At 48.0% G+C, this 20,367-nt stretch overlaps 1 protein-coding gene across 1 annotated transcript in view; it reads left to right on the top strand.

Moving 5' to 3' along the window:
* Nucleotides 1-18,993: 18,993 nt before the first annotated feature.
* LOC114050354 (nuclear factor erythroid 2-related factor 3-like) overlaps nucleotides 18,994-20,367 on the top strand; it is a 40,058-nt gene continuing 38,684 nt past the window's right edge. The window contains exon 1 of the mRNA XM_027871949.1: nucleotides 18,994-19,132. Within this exon, the coding sequence (XP_027727750.1) occupies nucleotides 18,994-19,132 (139 nt within the window). The remainder of the gene's footprint in view (nucleotides 19,133-20,367) is intronic.

The following is a 20,367-nucleotide window of genomic DNA, read 5'->3' as shown; positions in this document are numbered from 1 at the left end:
AGTCCCAGATCATGCCCCTGAGGGTCAGAGGCCTGCCTGAAGGGTCTGGCTCTCCAGCTGGACCAGAGACCAAACAGGAATCGGGGTATCCATCTGATTACCTGAACTGTCTAGCACAGCAGAGGAGAGCGGGGCAGGCGGAGGATCCCTTCAGGGAGCCACAGAGGCAGCCCCCTGCAGCCTCCCTGCGGGAACTTTCAACACACTATTGCAGCTCATTCTGCCTCTACCTTCTCCTCTGCTGAATGGAGCCAAGGACAGTGTTGTGAACAGTAATTATCATTTATCATTAGTTATCATTAATTATCATCTTAGATGAAAGGCTTTCGAGCTTTGCAGAGTGGAGTTCACACCATGATTAGTGGGACAGGAAGAAAGAAAAGTCGTCCCAGACCCGCCAAGGAGTCCTGTCTCTCCATAACATCACGGCCTTCAAGGCCCACCTACTCCTGCTGCTTCATTACTGGTTTTGAGGTTCAAGGAAGCATCCACATTGAAGAGAAGCTTTTGTCTCCAGCATGTCCTTCTTCCTAGTTCAGTCATGAAGCCAGGCCAGAGTCCTGGGCATGAGAACAAAGGTAAGGGGAGGGAGGAAGAGATAGATAGATGAGAAGAGAGAGAGATGATAGACAGACAGATAGATAGATGGATGGATGGGTGGATAGATGGATAGACAGACAGGCAGATAGTTGGATAGATGATAGATAGATAGTTAGATGGATGATAGATAGATATAGGTAGGGGAGGGAGAGAGAGAGAGAGAATTTCATATAACTGGTAACCAAAGCATTCCACTAGGGATTTCCCTTCCATCAAAGAACAAGACATTTGGAAGGGTCATTAGTATACTGGCCTATTGCTTGGATGTCCCTATATAACTCTTAATTCTCTGAGGTTCTCACAGACTCAAGTGTTTTCACTAAGAACCAAAAGAAAAGCGGTCTCAATCATGTGTATTGCTAAATGATGCTTTACACAAGTTGCAGCTGTTTGCTGAAGTGACTATCTTTAAACAGTTGAATACAGAAGCCCCCAGATATTTCCAAAACAGTTTCATGATCATGGTAGCATAGAAAGCTGTGGCTTCCCAAGGTGACCGCTGTGAAAGGAAGTCTTCCTGTGAATGTCTAAGTCCCAGCACGTATCACTTTACAGAGTCTGTATCTAGAAATAGTAAATCCCTCTGCCAACAAAAATGAAATATTGGCACAATTTCTGAATGATACCCTCACTCAAATAAAGTACATTTTAAAACACTTGACAAAACAGTGAATGTGAATCAATAGTCTTCCCGGAGCTCTTGGGAGCCTCCCCCCAAGTCTCCCATAGGCCAGAGCAGTGTGAAGGCAGATTCTGAAACAGAGGGTGCCATGGTGGTTACTTTGGGAGCTGACCTGGGTTGGCTCCAGCCACATAGGCCTATACCGCTTTCTTCTCAGAGGAAGGAACCAAGAAGAAATCCTCCAAATGGGGTATGGGTAAGCCCTTCAACCATACTCAATGGACGAACCAACCAGTCAAATGCAGGGGAGGAGGGAATTTTCCTTTTCTAGTAGCTGTGAAAGACTCCTTTCAGGCAGGGGCTGGACAAAATAGCAGCAGAGGTCCTTCCAACTCTTTGGTTCAGTGACTGAACCTGACAAAGACTCACTTTCCACCATAGGCAATCATCAGGGCACGCTGGTGCCAGCCATTTATGAAGCATCCGCCATGTGCCAGGTACTGTACCGAGAGAGACAAAGAAGGTCAGAAACATAACGCCTGACCACAAGAAGCTCACATTCTAATATACGAACATGTAAATAACTGGGTCTATACACAATATAGACAAATTGATGGAAAGTAATCTCAAAAGGAAGAAAATATAATTTGAGCTGAAAGGTTGGGAACAGGCATTTGTAAAGTACCTACTATGTGTCAGGCACTTTACAAATATTCTCTTATTTGATCCTCACAAGCCTAGGAGATAGGTGTTATTATTATCCCTACATTTTACAGTTGAGGAAACTGAGGCAGAGGTTAAGTGATTTGCCCAGGATCATCATAATATGTATCTGGAATTCAGGTCTTCCTGATTCCAGGTCCAGTGCTCTAACCACTGCACCTCCTGGCTGCTTCTAAGCTGAGCCTTGAAGGAAGGCATGGAAATAGGCATAGGTGAAGAAGAAGCGCAGACAGGTGCAGGAGAATACAAAGATACAGAGAGGGGACAGCAATGGGCCCAAGGTAAGTGGAACATAGAATCTGGGAGGCGAGCCAAGCGTATGAAGACTGGAAAACTAGGAAGGAGCTGGGTCACAAAGAACTTTAAATTGACTTTCAGTCTGATCCTGGAGGTAAAAGGGAGCACCAGAATGTCCTAGTTCTCTGAGGTAGAGTGACACCTGTACTCTCCAGGTGGGATCACAAGCTCCATTCAGATCATAAGAAACTGCCTCGGTTCATCACATCTTTGAAGCTCGTCGCCTCCTCCCGAGCAGCCAATATTAATCAAATCACAGTAGAAGGAGGCCAAAAAAAAAAAGAAGAAAACCACTTACTTAAATCGGGACACAAGGTGAGTAATAAGAAATTAGAATAAGCAGTAGGCACTCCAAACTCCACTTTGAAAAGCATTTATCTGCCTGGACCCGCCAGGGACCAAAGGTATGGAATCCTGTGCATCTCCTATCCTGGAGAGATATGGAAGCTTTGAAGCCTGGAGAATGGGCATCGTCTCTCAGCACTGGGCTAGTGAAGCCTCAGAATCTGAAAGGTCCAAAAGCAGTTTAATGTCACTGCTGGATCACCTGCCTAGTCCTGGCATGCCCATCCCCAGAGGCTGCATGGGCTATACCTTCTGGCTTCTCATAGTCAGTATTCCATTGAGTAAATGAGTGAAGAGAAATATTAAATAGGCACAACTCTGCCCAGAACATGGTACGCAGCAACCATTTCCTTGAAACTGTTAAAGAGTAATTTTATGCGTTGCAATTTTAGAATAATAGGGTATGGAAAGCAGGAAGGGTAGCAATCTCACCATCAGGAATCACTATTAGGGAGTCCTTTTGTTTTCTCCCTTGGGAGAAAAATAAAAGTTTTGCCATGTCTGCATAGAATTAGTCTCTCCGATCCAAGTTGCAGAACACTGAAATAGAAATGTTGTAGCCTTTCAAAATGGATTCCTTCCAACCACACGATGCTGCTTATCTGGGTAAAGAATGAAAATGAAAGCAGTGATATTTATAGCTCCTTTTCTTTAAGAAAGAATGAAAGATGACAAATCTTTGACAAAGGACGAGAAACAATCAGAAAAGAAAATTGAGCACTTTGCAACAAGACCAAAATGTCAGAACGTGTTTAACTCCAGTTCAATCTAACCCAACAAACATGGTGGCTCCCCCCAGCCCACCCCAGGCCTAGAATGCTTTCCCTCCTCACCTCTACCTCTGAGAAGCTCTGCTTTCCTTCCAAACTTAACTCAAGCACTCCTTTCTACGTGAAGCCTTTCCTGTTCCCTCTCCTCTCACCCCAAATCACCTTATTTTGATTTTTATGCACCCATATATGACCCTTCAAACACAACAGCTATGATCCTATGGATAGCTTCTCTCCTCTGATAGAATGTAAGTTTCTTGAGGGCAAGAGCTATCTGACTTTCCTCTTTATCCTCTTAGTGCCAGGCACTAGTATCAACCCATCAACAGGCATTTACAAAATGCCTACTATGTGCCAGTCATAGTGCTAGGTTCTGGGGAGACAAAGATAAAAGTCCCACAGTTCCTGCCCACAGGGAGTTTACATTCTCTTGGGTCACTCCCCAAATATCTGCTATGGAATTTGGAGTATCCTCATTTATTTCATTAAGTTATTTTTGAAAATTTAATAAGCCTAGCGGTAGGTAGGAAACCTGCGGTAATGAAATGCCTTCTGGAAAACCCATGAGGAGACATGCTCAGGGGCGTTATCCACCATAACGGCCCCAGAGAACACTGAACAGCAGGAGCGAAGATGTTTGAAAACTACAAAACAGCACATTCTTAGTCGTGGTGGATTTTGTTCTCTGCACAGCTCATTCAAGGGCAGAGGAGCAGCTGGTGGGATGGTTAAGGGTACCAGACTTGGAGTCTGAGGGCCCAAGCCCATATGTACACCTGCCATTTACCTCCCATGTGACCTGGAGCGAGTCTCCTCTTGCCCTCCCCGGGCCTCAGTTTCCCCCTCTGTAAAACGAAGGGGCCTCGGAGATCCCATCGGGCTGTGGAGCGACACTTCCCTGCTCCTGTTACAAGCCTGCAGTTTGGAGCACCTGGAGCACATGCGCTGGAGCACCTCCCACGCCCGCTGGCACTGATGAGCCAGCTCCCCAGGGGTCTACGGTCTTTCTAATACTATAGTGCCCAAGCCCTCACTGAGGTGCTCAGGGGGCAGGATTGAAGCTGATAGCGTAAGAGAAAACCCCACAAGCCCTTAAGATTGTCTCTTGAACCCTGAAGGGGAGATGTAGCTGACCAAGCCACTGCAGACCCCAATGGTCAGTTTGAGGGGGCGTCACAATAATGACCCTCAGAGACCCCACAGAAGGCCCTAACCAGCCAAATGGAGCTCCTGCTCTCCTGGGCTGCGTTTGAGAGAGGATGACACAATGCTGTAAGCTTCTTTATGTCCCCACCCAGGCCCAGCTCGTGAGGTCATGGTCCTGCAATTGGAGACGGCTAGGACTTTGTAAGCTTGAAAGGGTCAGTAGAATGAGCAGCCATGTCAACCAGGGCACCGAGGTCCATACCAGAGTTTGTCAGAAGCAGAAAGGAAAAAAGCATGGATTTATTAAAGGCCTACTATGTGCCGGGCACTATGCTAAGTGCTTTACAAATATTAACTCCTCACAGCAACCCTGGGGGATAGGTGATATTACTATCAAGTGAGGAAATTCAGGCAAACAAAGGCTGGGTGACTTGCCCAGGGTCACAAAGCTAGTCAGTGTCTGAGGCTGGATTTGAACTCAGGTCTTCCTGACTCCGGGGGAGCTACCTAGTTCCCTTCAGGTAGCCAAGCCCCCAGGGAGGCAGCAATACAGCTGGACCCACTCAACAGCTGTTCAGCCCACAGCTGAGGTCTGTGCCCTGCTGCCAAGGAGCACCTTGTCCGGTGGTTAGACTGAATTTGAAAGCGAATATGGAAGGTCAAAGACTTTTGTCAAAGAACAAAGCAGCTTCTTTACGCTGGAGCCCCTTCCCCAAGAGACCAAGGTGGCATAGGGGAGAAGTGCCCTGGTTTATTCAGTGAGAACCACCTGTGTTCTTGGGGGAAAAACGTCAGAATGAGGGCTTGGGCTGATAGCATTAGAAAGACACCCCACCCCTCAGGAATACCCCTAGAATCCTGAGGAGGAGACACGGCCAGACACCTGCTGAGAATCTGGCTTGCTGATGTGGGTGGGATTTCAGATAGGGACTCCTGGAGTCTTCCTACACAAGGCCTGCAAAATTAAAACAAGGTGGTTTGGGGAGGGTGAGCCCTCGAAGGGGAACAGTAGGAAAGGCTTCATATAGAATTGGTATTTGAGCTCAGACTTGAAAGAAGTCAGGTATTCTGAGAGGCGGAGGTGAGGTGGAAGGCCACTGAGGGTGGGTGTCAGGGGCAGCTAATGCCAAGACCCAGAGATAGAAGATGAAACGGGGGGTGTGAAAAATAACAAACTGGTCGGTCTAGCTGGACCCCTCGAAGGGGAGAAAAGGACTCCTGGGAACCAGGAGCTGAGTCTCCCCTTTGCCAAGGGTGCTCTCAAAGCACATCCCCCGGATTCTGTGTGTCCTTGAGGGAGAAGGTGCCACAGGCTTTTGGGGGAGGATGTTTGTACCAAGTGCTCTTACTGTATCTATCTTAGTAAGAACCTGCTAGAAGTAGGCTAATTAAGTATATATAGCTGGCTAATTGATAGCACAGGTCACGTCACCCTGTTTGCCTCAGTTTCCCCATCTGTAAAATGAGCTGGAGAGGGAAATAGCAAACCGCTTCAGTATCTCTGCCAAGAAAAGGCCGAAAGGGGTCATGAAGAGTTGGACACAACTGAAAAATGACTGAACAATTGATATCAACCAATAACAATCAATGGGGGAAGCACTTAGGGTTAGCTCATCCTACCTGCAGTATTGGAGAAACCACTCCCCAGCCCCTCAGGGGCGCCCCGCCAGGGGTGGGGAACCTGCGGCCTTGAGGCCACATGGGGCCTTCTAGGTCCTCAAATGCTGCACTTGGACTGGATCCCACATGCTGCTCCATCTCCAGACTCTGGACCTTTACACTGGCTGTACCCCCTGCCTGGAGCACCCTCCTTCCTCACCTCTGCCTCCTGGCTTCCTTCAAGACTTAGCTCCAATGGCACTTTGTGCTAGAAGTCTTCCCTGTTCTCCTGCTACTAGGGACACCTCCTCTGAGATGACTGTCCACTTACTCTGTAAATACCACAACGCCTAATCTCCCCCATTAGACTGTGAGCGCCTTGAAGGCAAGGGCTGTTTTTACCTCTCTCTGTATCCCCAGAGCTTGTACAGTGCCTGGCACACAGTAGGCGCTTAATAACAGCTTGTTGCCACCTCTTTGGGCCTTGGTTTCCTCGTCTGTAAAATGGAGAGACCGGACTAAAGGAAGCGAAGGCTTTTCCAACCCTAAATCTGCGCTCCTGTAATAGACATCACCCTCCTCATGTCATTGGCCCTCTGTGAGCATGAAGGCCAGACAACACCAATACCCAGTCCATCCTCCTCTCTCCCAAACGAGAAAGAGAAGGAAAGCATTAAAAATTTCAAGTGGGCATCTCGCAGGAGGGTGGGGAGCCTGCCGGGACCTGCTCAGACACATTGCATCGCTGGGGAAATCTCCAGAAGACTTTCAAGCCATCATTTGGGGGTTTCTTCCACCATCTCCCTCCCAGACCAATGGAGAGTTTGCATCTAAAGGTCCATTGACAAGTTAAGAGTTGGGGGGGGGGGGGGGGGGAAACATGTCCCTGCAGGTCCAGTCACCCCTCCCCCGAGTTTCTCTGCCCTGTCTTGTCCCAGGGCCAGACAAATATCCCCTTCCCTCCCTCCACTCTTTCCCTGAGGCTGTCCAAAGGGAAAGGGGGCTTCAGTTTCCTTTTCTGTCCCTGGGCCTCACAAGGTCCCTGTCCTGAGGGCAATGAATCAGTAGGGGAATACTGGCGGCCTGGCGGCCACGTCATTAGATAAAGGGTCATCTTTAGCTACCTAATAAATAATGAAGGAGCCAGAGAAAGCCTCCAGGAGGCTGATGCATAATTTATAGACAATCAATTTTGTTTTATGCTGCTGAAGAGAAGAACGCGGGCCCAGATTTGTCCTTAACAGCATCGTAAATATGGATACCTGAACCGGTGGTTTCCGTAGGTGACAGTAGGTCGAGGTATGAGACACTGAGACAAGAGAAAACAGGCGGGCGTGAGTCAGCTGTACCACTCTGCCACTCCAGCTTGGCCCTGGATCTGGCCTTGGTCGGGATGAGTCACTTTCCTCATGGCACATCTCTTAAAAGGAAGATTGGATCTTTGTAGGTCACTGGGGACTTTGGCCCTGCCCAGTTGATTCTCCTACAAAATCACAGGAAGAGGTTTTGACTTGCAAAACCTGACGGGAAAAGGTCAGCAATGGGAAACCACAGAAAGAGCCTCTCAGCTGGAAAGCCACTCAACTGTGACTTTGGAATTAGAGTTAGAGGTCACCTAGGACACCCTCGGAATGAAGTGACTCGTGTAGTGAGTGAGGCGGGTGCAGACAGTAAACCTGGAGTTAGGAAGACTTGGATTCAAATGCTGCCTGAGACATTCACTAGCTGTATGACCCTGGGCAAGTCACTTAACCTCCATCTGCCTCAGTTTCCTCATCTGTAAAATGAAGGGGTTGGATCTGATAACCTCTAAGGTCCCTTCCAGATCCAAATCTATGACCCTGGGGTCACATATAGCAAGTGAAATAGTTTATGTTTGTAATAGTATTGTGTGTATACATGCATATGTATACACAAGTGTGTAGATGTGTTTATACATGCATGTATGTATACATTGCATATTTATCTTTAAGGTTTGCAAAGCACCTTATATCATCCTGATAATAACTCTGAGGTAGGTAGGTGCTATTATGATTCCCATTTTACAGATGGGGAAACTGAGACAAACAGAGGTTAATGACATACCCAGGGTCATACATCTAGTATATGAGACCAGATTTGAGCTTGTCTCCCTGACTCCAAATCTAGCACTTCATTCATCCTACTATCTAATGACCTGACAGTCAGAAGGGGGACTTAAAGGCAAGTCTTCTCAACTCCAAGGCATTCTCTATCCACTCTGACGTGTAAAAGAATCTGGGAATATTATTTGTTTAGTTGTTTTCAGTCATGTTTGGTTCTTTATGACCCCTTTAAGAGCTTTCTTGGCAAAGAAGTGATTTGCCGTTTCCTTCTCTAGCCCATTTTACAGATGAGGAAACTGAGGCAAACAGGGTTAAGTAACTTGCCCAGGGTCACCCAGCTAGTAAGTGTCTGAGACTGGATTTGAACTCAGGTCTTCCTGACTCCAGACTTGGCCTCTGTCTACTGTGCTACCTAGCTTCCCCAAAAATACTCAGAAGAAAAAGAATTCAAAAGAAAAAGGGGAAGACATAAGTAAACATGACATTTTTGTTACTCTCTCATTAAGGTTAACATTCATTTTTTTAAAAGTTGTATATAATAAAAGCTTTCCATTTGATTGTCAATTTAAAATTGTTCATGTATTTATTTAGTTAATTTTTTAACTAAAGTTAATTTTAATTAATTTATCTAGCTCAAGTCAAGCCTCCTTTGATAGAATGGAAGCTTCCTGAGGCCAAGGACTGTATCCCCAGGACCCAGCCCAGGGCCGGGCACGGAGGACGCATTTCATCAAGGTGTGTTGATTGCCCAATTGACCTGACCACAAACACCTGCCTACAAGACCGTGCTGAACGGTGACGGCTGCATCAGATGCCGTTGTTAGAGCTGGGCTTCCCCATCCGCCAGGTGGGAGGAGACCTGAGCAAAGCCTCCCTTTCCAGCGATGGAATCCTGAGGTTACCTGGACCTGGGAACAAGGGAAGGATTGTTTAGAAGAGAGAGAAGCCTGGAGCTCATGTAGTCCCAGCAGAGGTGAAGGGACTGGCAAAGTCCTGTGAAATGCTATCTACGTGTAAATGATTATTTTTCAAGTGCTTTAAATGCCTGCCATCGTGTGGGCCTCGCAACAACCTCATGAGACAGGTAACATGGAGAGCATTGTCCTTAAATTACAAGCAAGGAAAGTGACCTGCCCAAGGTCACCCGGCTAGTCTCAGCAAAAGGATTTGTGTCCTGGTGCAACGCTCTGCCTCCCTGCTTCTCTCTCAATCCATTGGTGCACGGAGTGTCCCAAAACCCTGAATGGCAGTCAGAGAACCCCGTACTTAAGACTTTTCTCTTGCAGTTTGCACCTGGGCCTTCTGACGCCAAGTCCAGAGTCTTTCCATCCTCCCACATTGGACCTACCTGCATGTTGGATCATCCCTCCTAGGGTACATAAGCCTCCTGAGGGCAGGGATGGTCTCACTTTTGTCTTTTTACGCCCCGGAGCTAGGCACAGGCCTGGCACACAGGAGACAAATGACAATGGATGGGTAACCACTTTAAAATAATACTAAATGACCCTTAGGTGCAGCTCTCTGGACGTGAACTGCTCATTGGATTGAACTGGGTTGGGCAAGGGTTGTATCTACCATCTTGCGTAAGTTTCTCTTGGCAAGCCCTCTAAAGCACATCCACTTGTGCCATTTCTCTTCAGTTACCTTTCATGGAAGCCCCCAGGGCCCCGAGGGTCAAGATCAATGCAGATGGCTGCAGATAGATCTCTCCGGGTACTGTCCAACAGAGCCATGAAGCAGAAACCACAAAGAAAACCACTGGCTAATTACGGTTCTCTTTAAAACCGCTGGATGTGGGAAGAGGGCCGCTGAAAGGCTTGGATCAATAGCGACTCACCTACCCACCACGGAAGGCTGATGAATGATTCCCACGCAGCTTCCTGGGCCCTGCCAATCCTCTTTTGATGAGGGCTCAGGGGATCAAGGAAAGCTGTAGGCAGACATTGTAGCCGCTCTATGTTTTTTCATTGTAGGTGTTGGTGTTTTTTATGGATGATAAGAGCATGGGATCGGGAGTCAAAGATGAGAGTTAGAATTCCAGCTCGGCTACTTCCTACCTCTGTGGCCTGAGGGAGGTCACTTCAACTCCCTGGACCTCCGTCCTCATCAGTAACATAAAGGAGTTGGGAGATATGACCTCCACCATTCCCTCCAGCCCCAGAGGAAGGAGGGTAATTATGATAATAAATATATATGCATATGTGTCACTTATATATAGATAGATATTATACATATGTCAGCAGAGATTTGTCTGTAACTTGAAGTATACACACTCTACATATACGTAAAGATACATATATAATCTATATAGATTTGCTACATTTACATATATCATATATAGCAGAGACAGAGACACACAGAGAGACACACACAAAGACAGACATAGACACAGAGAGGAGAGAGATAGAGACAGACAGAAACAGAGTAAGAGGAAATAAGGCTATTAAGTAATGACGTCCACATTTGAATCCACTGCAATTCTGTGAGGTTAAATGGCACAGAAACTATGATCTCCCTTTTACAGATGAGAAAACTGAGGCTCAGAAGTAAAGTGGTTTGTTTGCAGGGTCACATAGCTCATAAGTGCCTGAGGCTAGGCTTGAGCCAAGGTCCAAGTGACTCCTTTATCCCCAGCCCCACCATCCTGCTGGTGAAGTTAGCGTGTAAAATCCACAGCAAGCAGGTTGTTACTGTCATGCCAATGTCTGTGTTTCTTGGAAGACAGTCAGGGGAGTGGGGTCCCCACTGGAGCTTTCCTTGTCACTCCCAGAAGAGGACTGGAAAGCAAGGTGGCCGCCCCGACGATCGGGGGCAGTGGCTGAGGTCCAGGTGCCCCTCCCTCCTTGGGGCGGCTTTCTGTTTGGGCTGCCAGTCCTGGCACCGCGGCAGATGCTGGCCACCGTCCGCCAGGGAGCAGGAGCAGGTGCCGTCACTGATCGGTCCCTTTGCCCCCACCCTCGCCCAGTTCAGGGGCCCCAGACAGTTGCCCCAGGTGTTCTTCCTTCTTTCATCATTGCATGTTGGACCCATGCCCAGCATGGCAGGGACTGGTTGCTTCACTGCTGACGTTGGCTGACTCGTCGTGTTCAAAATCGTCCTTCCATCTTCACAAAACAACGTCTCTGCCGAGCACTCGGCTGGGGCCGGGCTAAGAGGCCAAGCCACCAATGTGTTTGAAGGCCATTATAAAAGCCGGGAGGGTCTGTTTATTCTGCCTCCATCAACATCAAAGCCCCTCCTTCCCTCCCCTCAGACTGCCGGATGCAGAGATGACACACAGCCAAAGATAATAATAGCTAGCGTTTACGAGGGCTCTGTTTTAAGAGCTGCAAAGTCCTTTACAGGCATGGCCTCATCTGACCCTCGTGGCCACCCTGGAAGGGCGGCACCACAGGCATCATGATCCCATTTGACAGGCAGGGAAACTGAGGCTCAGAGGCACATGACTTTTCATGGTCATGGAGCCAGTAAGAGTCAGAGTCAGGATTCTGATTTTTCCTTCCCGAAGTAAGGAAGACCCACGTTCATATCCTGTCTCTGACTAGTTGTGTGACGAATCGATCAAGCACTTATTAGGCACCTACTACGTCCTCAGTGTCCTCACCTGTAAAATGGGATCTGTAAAATTGGGCTAGATGGCCTCTGGGGTGCTGTCTGGCTCCAGATCAGGCACCACACTGGAGACCAGGGACGAAAATTAAACCCCTGGATGCACTTAACCTCCCTTCCTGATGCCAAGTCCTGTGGAGACCACAGTCCCATTACCCCTTTGGGGGTAGGGGTGGAGAGGGAGTGTAATTCATGGAAGTGGGAAATAGCCAAGTCAGAATCCCAGCCCGTGTCCTCCGGCCGCAGATCATCAATTCTTGAAGGGACTGGAGAGGCGATCTACTCCAACCTCCTCTCACAAATGAAGCAACGAGGGTCACAGCCAAGATTCGAATCCAGGTCTCGTGACTGCTCTGGTCAGTCTAGAGCATATCCATTCTGGGAATCATGTTTTAAGAAAGACCTTCATAATAGTTTACCTGTCAGATCTATGGAGAATAGGAGAATTCATGACCAAACAGGAGATAGAGAACATTATGAAAAGCAAAATAGATAATTTTGATTACGTTAAATTGAAAAGCTTTTGCACAAACAAAGACAATGCAACTAAGATTGGAAGGAAGGTAGAAAATTGGGAAAGAACTTTTACAACCAGTCTCTCTGATAAGGGCCTCATTTCTAAAATATATAGAGAATTAAGTCAAATTTTTAAGAATACAAGCCATCCCCCAATCGAGAAGTGGTCAAAGGATATGAACAGACAGTTCTCAGATGAAGAAATTAAAGCCATCTCTAGTCATATGAAAAAATGCTCTAAATCACTATTGATTAGAGAAATGCAAGTCAAAACAACTCTGAGGTACCACATCACACCTATCAGAATGGCCAACGTGACAAAACAGGAAAATGATAAATGTTGGAGAAGATGTGGCAAAATTGGAACACTAAGGCATTGTTGGTGGAGTTGTGAAATGATCCAACCATTTTGGAGAGCAATTTGGAACTATGCCCAAAGGGCTATAAAAATGTGCATACCTTTGACCCAGCAATAGCACTTCTAGGGCTATATCCCAAAGAGATCGCACAAATGGGGAAAGGACCTACAAGTACAAAAATATTCATAGCAGCTCTTTTTGTGGTGGCAAAGAATTGGAAATTGAGAGGATGCCCATCAACTGGGGAATGGCTGAGCAAGTTGTGGTATATGAATGTGATGGAATACTATTGTGCTATAAGAAATGATGAACAGGCTAACTTCAGAAAAACGTGGAAAGACTTGTATGGTCTGATGTTGAGTGAAGTGAGCAGAATCAAGAGAATGTTGTACACAATAACAGCCACGTTGTGTGATGACTCATATTGATAAACTTAACCCTTCCTGGCAATACAAGGATCTAAGACATCTCCAGAGGCATTGTGATAGAAAATGCTATCTACACCCAAAGAAAGAACTATGGAAGCTGAATTGTTATTTTTTTTCTCTTCTGTTGAGTTTTGTTTCCTCTTTCTGATGGTTCCTCCTATTGATTTTAATTTCTACTTACAACATCACTGATGTGAAAATATGTTTAATATGAACATAAATGTATAGCCTATATCAGATTGTGCACTGTCTTGGGGAGGGTGGTGGGGAGGAACAGGGAGAAAAATTTTAAACTCAAAAGCATATGGAAGTGATAATTCATAAATCAAAATAAATTAATAAAAAAAATTTTAAAAAAAAGACCTTCATACACTGGAGAGCACTCAGAATGGAGAAGGGTTTTGGAGGAGTCCACACTATGGCAGGATGGATGGAGGAACTGGACATAATATAGAGAAGAAGAGAGAAGACTTAAGGAAGACATGAGAATTATCTTCCAATATATGAAGGGCAGTCCTGTTGGATTAGACTTGTTCTATTCGGTCCTACAGGGCAGAACTAGGAGTAATCTACCAGCATTTATTAAGCACCTACTGTGTGCCAGGCACTGTACAAAGTGCTGGTGATACTAACAACAAAAGTTAAATCCTGCTGTCAGGGAGCTGACATTCTAATGGGGGAGAACATGCACATAAAAGTATATGTACAAAATAAATACACAGGGGTTATGGGAGGGAGGGGAAAGCAGCTGGGGCAGGGGAGAGGTGGGAATCAGGAAAGGCTTCACATAGAAGGGGGCACCCGAGCTGAGGACTGAAGGACATCAGGAATTCTGAGAGGCCTCTAGAGGTGAGGAGTGAGCGCATTCCAGGCACGGAGAACGGCCAGGCAAAGGGAAAAAGATGGGGGTTGGCATGGCGTGTGAGCATGACAGTGAATAGCCCGGTTATTGCTGCATCATATGGTGCGAGGAGAGAAGTAGCATGTTAGGAGACAGGAAATGCAGGAAGGGGCTGGCGGCGCAGGACTTTAATGTCAGCAGGCTTTCTATCTGATCCTGGAGGTAATAGGAAGCCCCTGGAGTTTAGTGAGCAAGGGGAGTGACCTGGTCAGCATCATCTTCAGTTACCTGGGGTCACATCCATGCTCTGAGGAGACACTGGCGCTGGACTCAAAGGGTGACCGATGATGTCAGAGCAGGGACAAGACGGCTTTTGTTTTTGTTTGCCCATCTTACCACAAACGTGGGTAGACAATTAGTCACTGCCAGGCGGGATGGAGAATAGCGAGGCTCAGAAAAAAGCACGTCCTGCTCACCTTCTGGCACTGGGGAGTGTGTGTGCTCCCCAGACACTGGTGGGGAGAGTCAGGCCTAGCTCTTCTGGGCGACGAGGTAGCAGCAATAGCCACTGGCTTGATTTGGGGGATTTATGGGCCTCCCAGCCCTTCCTTTCAGGGAAGAGGAGGAGGAGGAGGAGGAGGAAGAGGAGGAGGAGGAGGAGGAGGAAGAGGAGGTTCTCCAAAAGGCACAGACTGAACAGAGCCTCTCGCAGGGGAAATGTGAGATCAGAAGAGGGTGACCCCAAGGAGCAGGAAGTTGAGGAGAACCCTGGAGGGAAATGATGCGGAGAGACGGGATGATCGGTGCCCTGGCGGTGAGCGTACTGTCCAGCCAGGCCCCACACAAGGCTTGATCCAGTGGGGGCGGTCTCTGGGGATGCTGATTAGACTGACAGACCTGGTCAAGCAAAGCCAGAGGCGCGGAAGAGGGGGATTCGGGCATCAGCTCCGAGTGTCGGCCAGTCTGGTCCGAAGCATCCTGGGGATGAGGAACGACAATGCAGCGCTTGAAGGCTGGCGAAAGGCTTTCGTTACAACAGCTCTGTGAAGTGGGTACGGAAATAATTACATCTGAAGAAACTGAGGCACTGAGAAGATAAGGTTGTCTGAGGAAACACAGCTGATGAAAAAGAATTAATCGACTGCTTGCTGTGTCCCAGGCATTGTGCTGAGTCAGCTGCGAATCAAGCCTACTGCCCCCACGGCCAGCCCTCCGCTGTTCATTTGGAAGGGGGAGAGATAAAGGAATCCAGAAAATCACAAGACTTGGAGTTGGAGGTGTCCTTAAAAACCATCCCCACTTCACAGGCGAGGAAACTGAGGTCTACAGAAGAGAAATAAATTGTACAAGGTGACACAAGGAGCAAGTAGTAAAGCTTAAGATTCTCACCCAGGTCCCAAGCTCTTGCTTGGGGCAGCTTGGTGGTGAAGTTCAAATCCAGTCTCAGACACTTATTAGTTGTGTGACCCTAGGTAAGTCACTTAACTGCTGTTTGCCTCAGTTTCCCCATCTGTAACATGAAGGTAATGATAGCAATTCCTTCCCAGGTTGTTCTGAGGATCAAATGAGATAGTATTTGTAGAAGTGCTTGGCCCAGGGCCTGGCACATAGTAGATGCTGTAAATGGCAGCTAGAATTCTCTAGTATTATTACTGCTCTCCTCCAGGCGGCTGGCGCTTTCAAGGCGCTGTTTTCTGGTAGGCTGAATCCTGGCTAGAGCCCACAAGGGGAGTCTCAACAGGAGTTTTGGGATCCTCATCAGGCCAAGGGACAGTGGCAGGAGGAAGGTGGAGCAGAGCAGGCCCCTCCGGAGGACCCCCTCGGGAAGAATCCTGAGGCCGGCTGGCTCGGCTGCTGTGGTGATGAGGCAGGCGGGGACCCCAAGTCTTCCCTTAACGGGAAGTGGATCCACGGCTATTCTGGGGGCTCAGGAGCGCTAGCACAGGACAGGAGCTCCCGCGGGCCCCCCACCAGGGGCGAGCCGCTGGTTAAACGGTCACTCACCCTGCCCCCCAAACAGCCAAGGCTGTAAATCAGGGCTCGGTTTATGCTCTGTGGATCGTCCAGACAAGAAAGTGATGCAGAAAATGTTTTTAATGCAGGCAAAGCTAAAAGGCGCATTGAGAATAAATTATTTTTGTTGTTGTTGTTGTTGTTTTTTCTGGAGCACCAGCTGTTCAACATCTACCAGCATAGGATGCCGGCCTGGCTCCTCTCTTGCATTGACAAACCCCGGCCCTGGATTTCCCCTCCTGGCCTCCTCTCCACCCCCATTCACGACTGGTGAATTGTACAGGAGAAAGTCACACAAGCACCGTGATGGGTTCCACTACAAATCTCTATTCTCCAGACTCCACTAGACCCTCACTGTCCCTGGGCAAACCTACTATTCTTCTGCCTCTACGGGCTATTATGAGGATGACCAGAGATCATGTTTGTAAAGCGCTTATCGTGGTGCCTGGAGCACAGTAGGTGCTTAATAAATGCATGTTCTCTTCCCTTCTGCTCTGCTCCAATTGACTCCCCATGGAATCCCCAGAGCAGCTGTCCTAAGCATGGTACAATGAACAAGGGCCAGGCAAAAACACATTCCCGTCCCTTAAGGAGCCTACATTATAATGAGAGAAGAAATATGCAAATAGTTCTGTCTATAGAAAATAAAGACAGAGTGGATAGATAGTAATCAGTAATCACAGAGGGAAGGCATTAGTGTAAAGAGTATCTGTTCTGGAAAGAAAAGACCTGAGCTCAAATACTGCCTCTATTAATTAACTAATTAATAAATTAACCAGTAATAGTGTATGACTGGGGACAAGTGGCTTAAGTTCCCCAGCTCTCAGTTTCCCCATCTGTAAAATGAAGGGGCTGGATTAGACAACCTCTCCCGTCCCTAACAGATCTACACCTATGACCCTATGACCTTCTCTTCTCTCCACTGGACTCTGACGTGATCTCCTCTCCCCTTCTTCTTGGCAGAGCTAGACTCCGGGGTGAAGACTGAGCTGCATTTCTTGGACGTGGCCAACGTGAGACTAGGTTTTGCTTTACTATATATATATATTTGTTATAAAGGTGCTGTCTTTTTTTTTTCTTTCTTTTTTCCCAACAGGAATAAAAAAGTGAGTTAAAGAAAAAATGTTGTTAATTGGAAAAAATTGATTTTTTAAAATGGCATAGTAAATTTGATCATGGTTACAGAAGTGGGGTGGGGCAGAAGAAGGGTGCATAGTGAAGGTACAGTAGGGTACTATTGTGGTTGTTTGCCCTTCTTTTTGGAAGGCGACCAATGATATCCTGGAGCGGTGTCTCGACTTGTTCAGGAATTGCATTTAAGTGAGGCAGAGCTGCACAAAGTCGTCAGCCTCACTCTCTCCTCCAGAGGACTAGGGCAAAACAAAGCATAGTTGGGGCCCACCTGAACTAGGCGGCCAGGAGAGGCAGTTACCGAACGCGTCCTCAGGCCCTAGCCCGGAATGGAAGTTCTGGAGGTGAAAGAGTGAAAACCTCCAGAGGTGGGTCTCTAGATCTGAGAGCACGGCCAATATTTTAAAGACACTGACTCTCGTGCAAAGAAACGGATTCCCTTGTCACTTCCCCTTGTCACGGGAGAGTAAATCAATGTAACAATAGAAACTAGGCACCCAATACAATTTTGGGTTTGAGGGTAACCCACCCGTCTCCCCAAGCCAAAATCACCTCCCCTTGTTATGGTCACAGAATCTCCTTATAGGCTCCTGGGGCCTCTGGGGCCATCTAGTACCTTATGGGCCCGAGGAGGAAGCTCGGATGGTCCTTCGGAATCATGAGCGCCTAGCAGAGAGCTGGTCTACAGGGAGGTGAAGGAATGCACCCATTTCTCAGATGCATGGTCAGTGTCAGAGCCTGAAGGGGGCTTCTGACTTTAGGGCTGGACTTTGAGTCAGGAAGATATACGTGGGTTTGAATCCCACTTCACAGCCCTACTAGCTGTGGGACCTGGGCAAGTCATTGGGTCACAGACTCGGTGCTCATTGGCACCATCAGGAAGGGCCAAAGTCAGCACAAATAAGGAGGCCCCCAAACCCCACCCCAGACGAGCAGAGGTTGATCTTTGGTAGGCATCACTGGAAGACGCCCGCCCTGCTGACAATACCCAGACAGAGTCCACCCTGAACCGCGTCCTGCCCCAGAGGAATTGTCTCAATTTTCTCAGGTTTCTTTCAATTTTCTGAGGAATTACAATGGCCTTTTCTTTCAAAACAAAAAGTTGATGCATTCCTCCCACCCATCAAAATTAAAACAAAGCAGATTTTCATCACTAGAGATTTTCCCGTCTTGTTTGCATAAATTGGGCACATCTGAACATTCAGAAACCCATTTCTGCCCTCATAGGATGGTAGTGTTGAGGCTGGAAGGGACTGCAGAACTCATCAGGTCCAACCCCTAGATTTTACAGATGAGAGCAAGGAGGCCCAGAGAGGGTGTGACCTGCCCAGGGTCACACAGGCAGTGAGCCTAGCCCCCTGATTCCACCGCACCTCCACCCACACCCCTTTCCTGGCTCTGCTGCTGACCCCAAGGACTTATCCCTCATTCCCCAGCTGACTTCTCACCCTGGAACACCCCTCCCCCAATATTGGCCCTTTCTGCTATAGATGAGTCCCTTTCGGGGCCTACATTTTGGGAATGTGTCCAGGCCCACCCTGCTTCCTTCCTGCTCCTGGCTGTGCTTCTGCCCCTTCCTGGGTCCCTCCCCTCCGCTCCTTCCTTCTGCACTGTATCTTCCCCTATCAAAATGTAAGCTCCCTGCCGTTAGAACGGTCTTTCTTTTAGCTTGTATTTGTTTCCTTAGCTTAGCACATGCCAGGTACACAGCAAGCACTTAATAAATGATCGCTGCCTGCCTACCACATGCTCCCTCCCCCCCTGAACCCTGGAGCTGATTATGTTGGTGCGTGCCTGCATGCAAGACCCCATCTCAGCTGCTACAGCTTCCCAGGCACGGGGACAGATGGCCCTCCCGAGAGGGTGCTTGCAAACTCTGTTTGAACAAATATTGACACTTGGGTAGGAAAATGTCCCTGTCCTTCCTGCTCCTCCCTCTGGCTGGCGACCCAGCTGGCTTGGGAGTGGGTATTGAGGCAGAAAGAGCCCAGGGGAAATGTGGGAGGCAGCGGGCCAGCCAGGAGAGCTCAGCAGGCTCCTGGTTCACCGGTCAGTCACCAACTGAGGAAAAGTGCACACACTGAGAGCTGGAAGGAACGTCAGAAGTCATTTTACAGATGAGGAGACCGAGGCCCTCCCCAAGGTCTAGGAGCCACATTTGGAGCCCAGGTCCATGGATTCTGAATCCCTGTTATGCCACACCTCTGTAATTCAGCTGGGAATCCTCCAGCCCAAAGCCTTTTCAGACAGAAATGCAGCCAAAGCAGAAAAAGACAAGTTTTACCAAACATCATTCCCATTGGGCTGGCCCCCATGGGCCATCTGGTCTGACCTCTCACTTCCAGATGAGGAAACAGAAGCCCACAGGGTTTCGGGTCTTTGCCCAAAGTCCCTGGTCATCTCTTTTGAATCCAGGCCCCTTGTGTCCAAATCCAGCCTCTGAACACTGCCATCCTAAATTGAAAACCTGGGGAAGTCATCAGGCCCTCAGTTTCCCTATCTGTAAAATAATGGGGTTGATGACCTCCAAGGTCAAGCAATGAATTATCAGGCTTGAACCAGCAAAACCAGAGACTCCATGTTATGTTAGGACCAAGAGTTAAAAAGCTGTTTTTGAAAAGCTACCACTTGGCAAGAGGCCAGGCCCCATTGGCATCTGAGCAGGTCTTTAGAATGTCATTTGCATAGATGGGAAATTCCTCTTAAATTATTTCCTCATACAAATGTATGTTTGGCCCAGACTCATGAAGGTCCCTCCCCCTTCCCCTACCACTTGTGTGGGAAGGAGGAGGACAGGAAGGGCAGCTACAGCCCTTCTCAGACCCCACAGGGAAGACCGGGTCCAGTTCTGGGCACTGCCATCCTGAGGAGCGCAACCAGCATGGGGAAGGGCCTCCAGCCTGTACCCTATGTGGATGGGTTGAAGGAACTGGGGATGTTCATCATGGCAACCAGAAAACTCCAGGGAGACATAACAGCCAGCTTCAAGTATCTGCAGGGCTATTACACAGACAGGGAACAGAGGACACAACTAGATCTCTATGGACTCAAAATAAAATTCAAGTTGTTACACACAAAATAAAAGGAATTGTAAACATAGAACAATAGGAACAGTTGGGCAGTGTAGCGTCTATCCATAGTGCTAGACCTGGGGTCGGGAAGACCCGAGCTGGAGATGAGTGCAAGAGCACAAGAGTAGGGTAAGCCTGGGAAAGAAGGAAAGGACCAGGTAGGGAAGGGCTGAAATCACCAGAGAACTTTGTTTGATCTCAGAGGCCGAGGGC

Source organism: Vombatus ursinus, unplaced genomic scaffold, assembly GCF_900497805.2.
Source record: "Vombatus ursinus unplaced genomic scaffold, bare-nosed wombat genome assembly UNPS02014799.1, whole genome shotgun sequence".
NCBI lineage: Eukaryota > Metazoa > Chordata > Mammalia > Diprotodontia > Vombatidae > Vombatus > Vombatus ursinus.
Note: the sequence above shows the minus strand (reverse complement) of the source record. Positions and strands in the feature narration are given on the sequence as shown.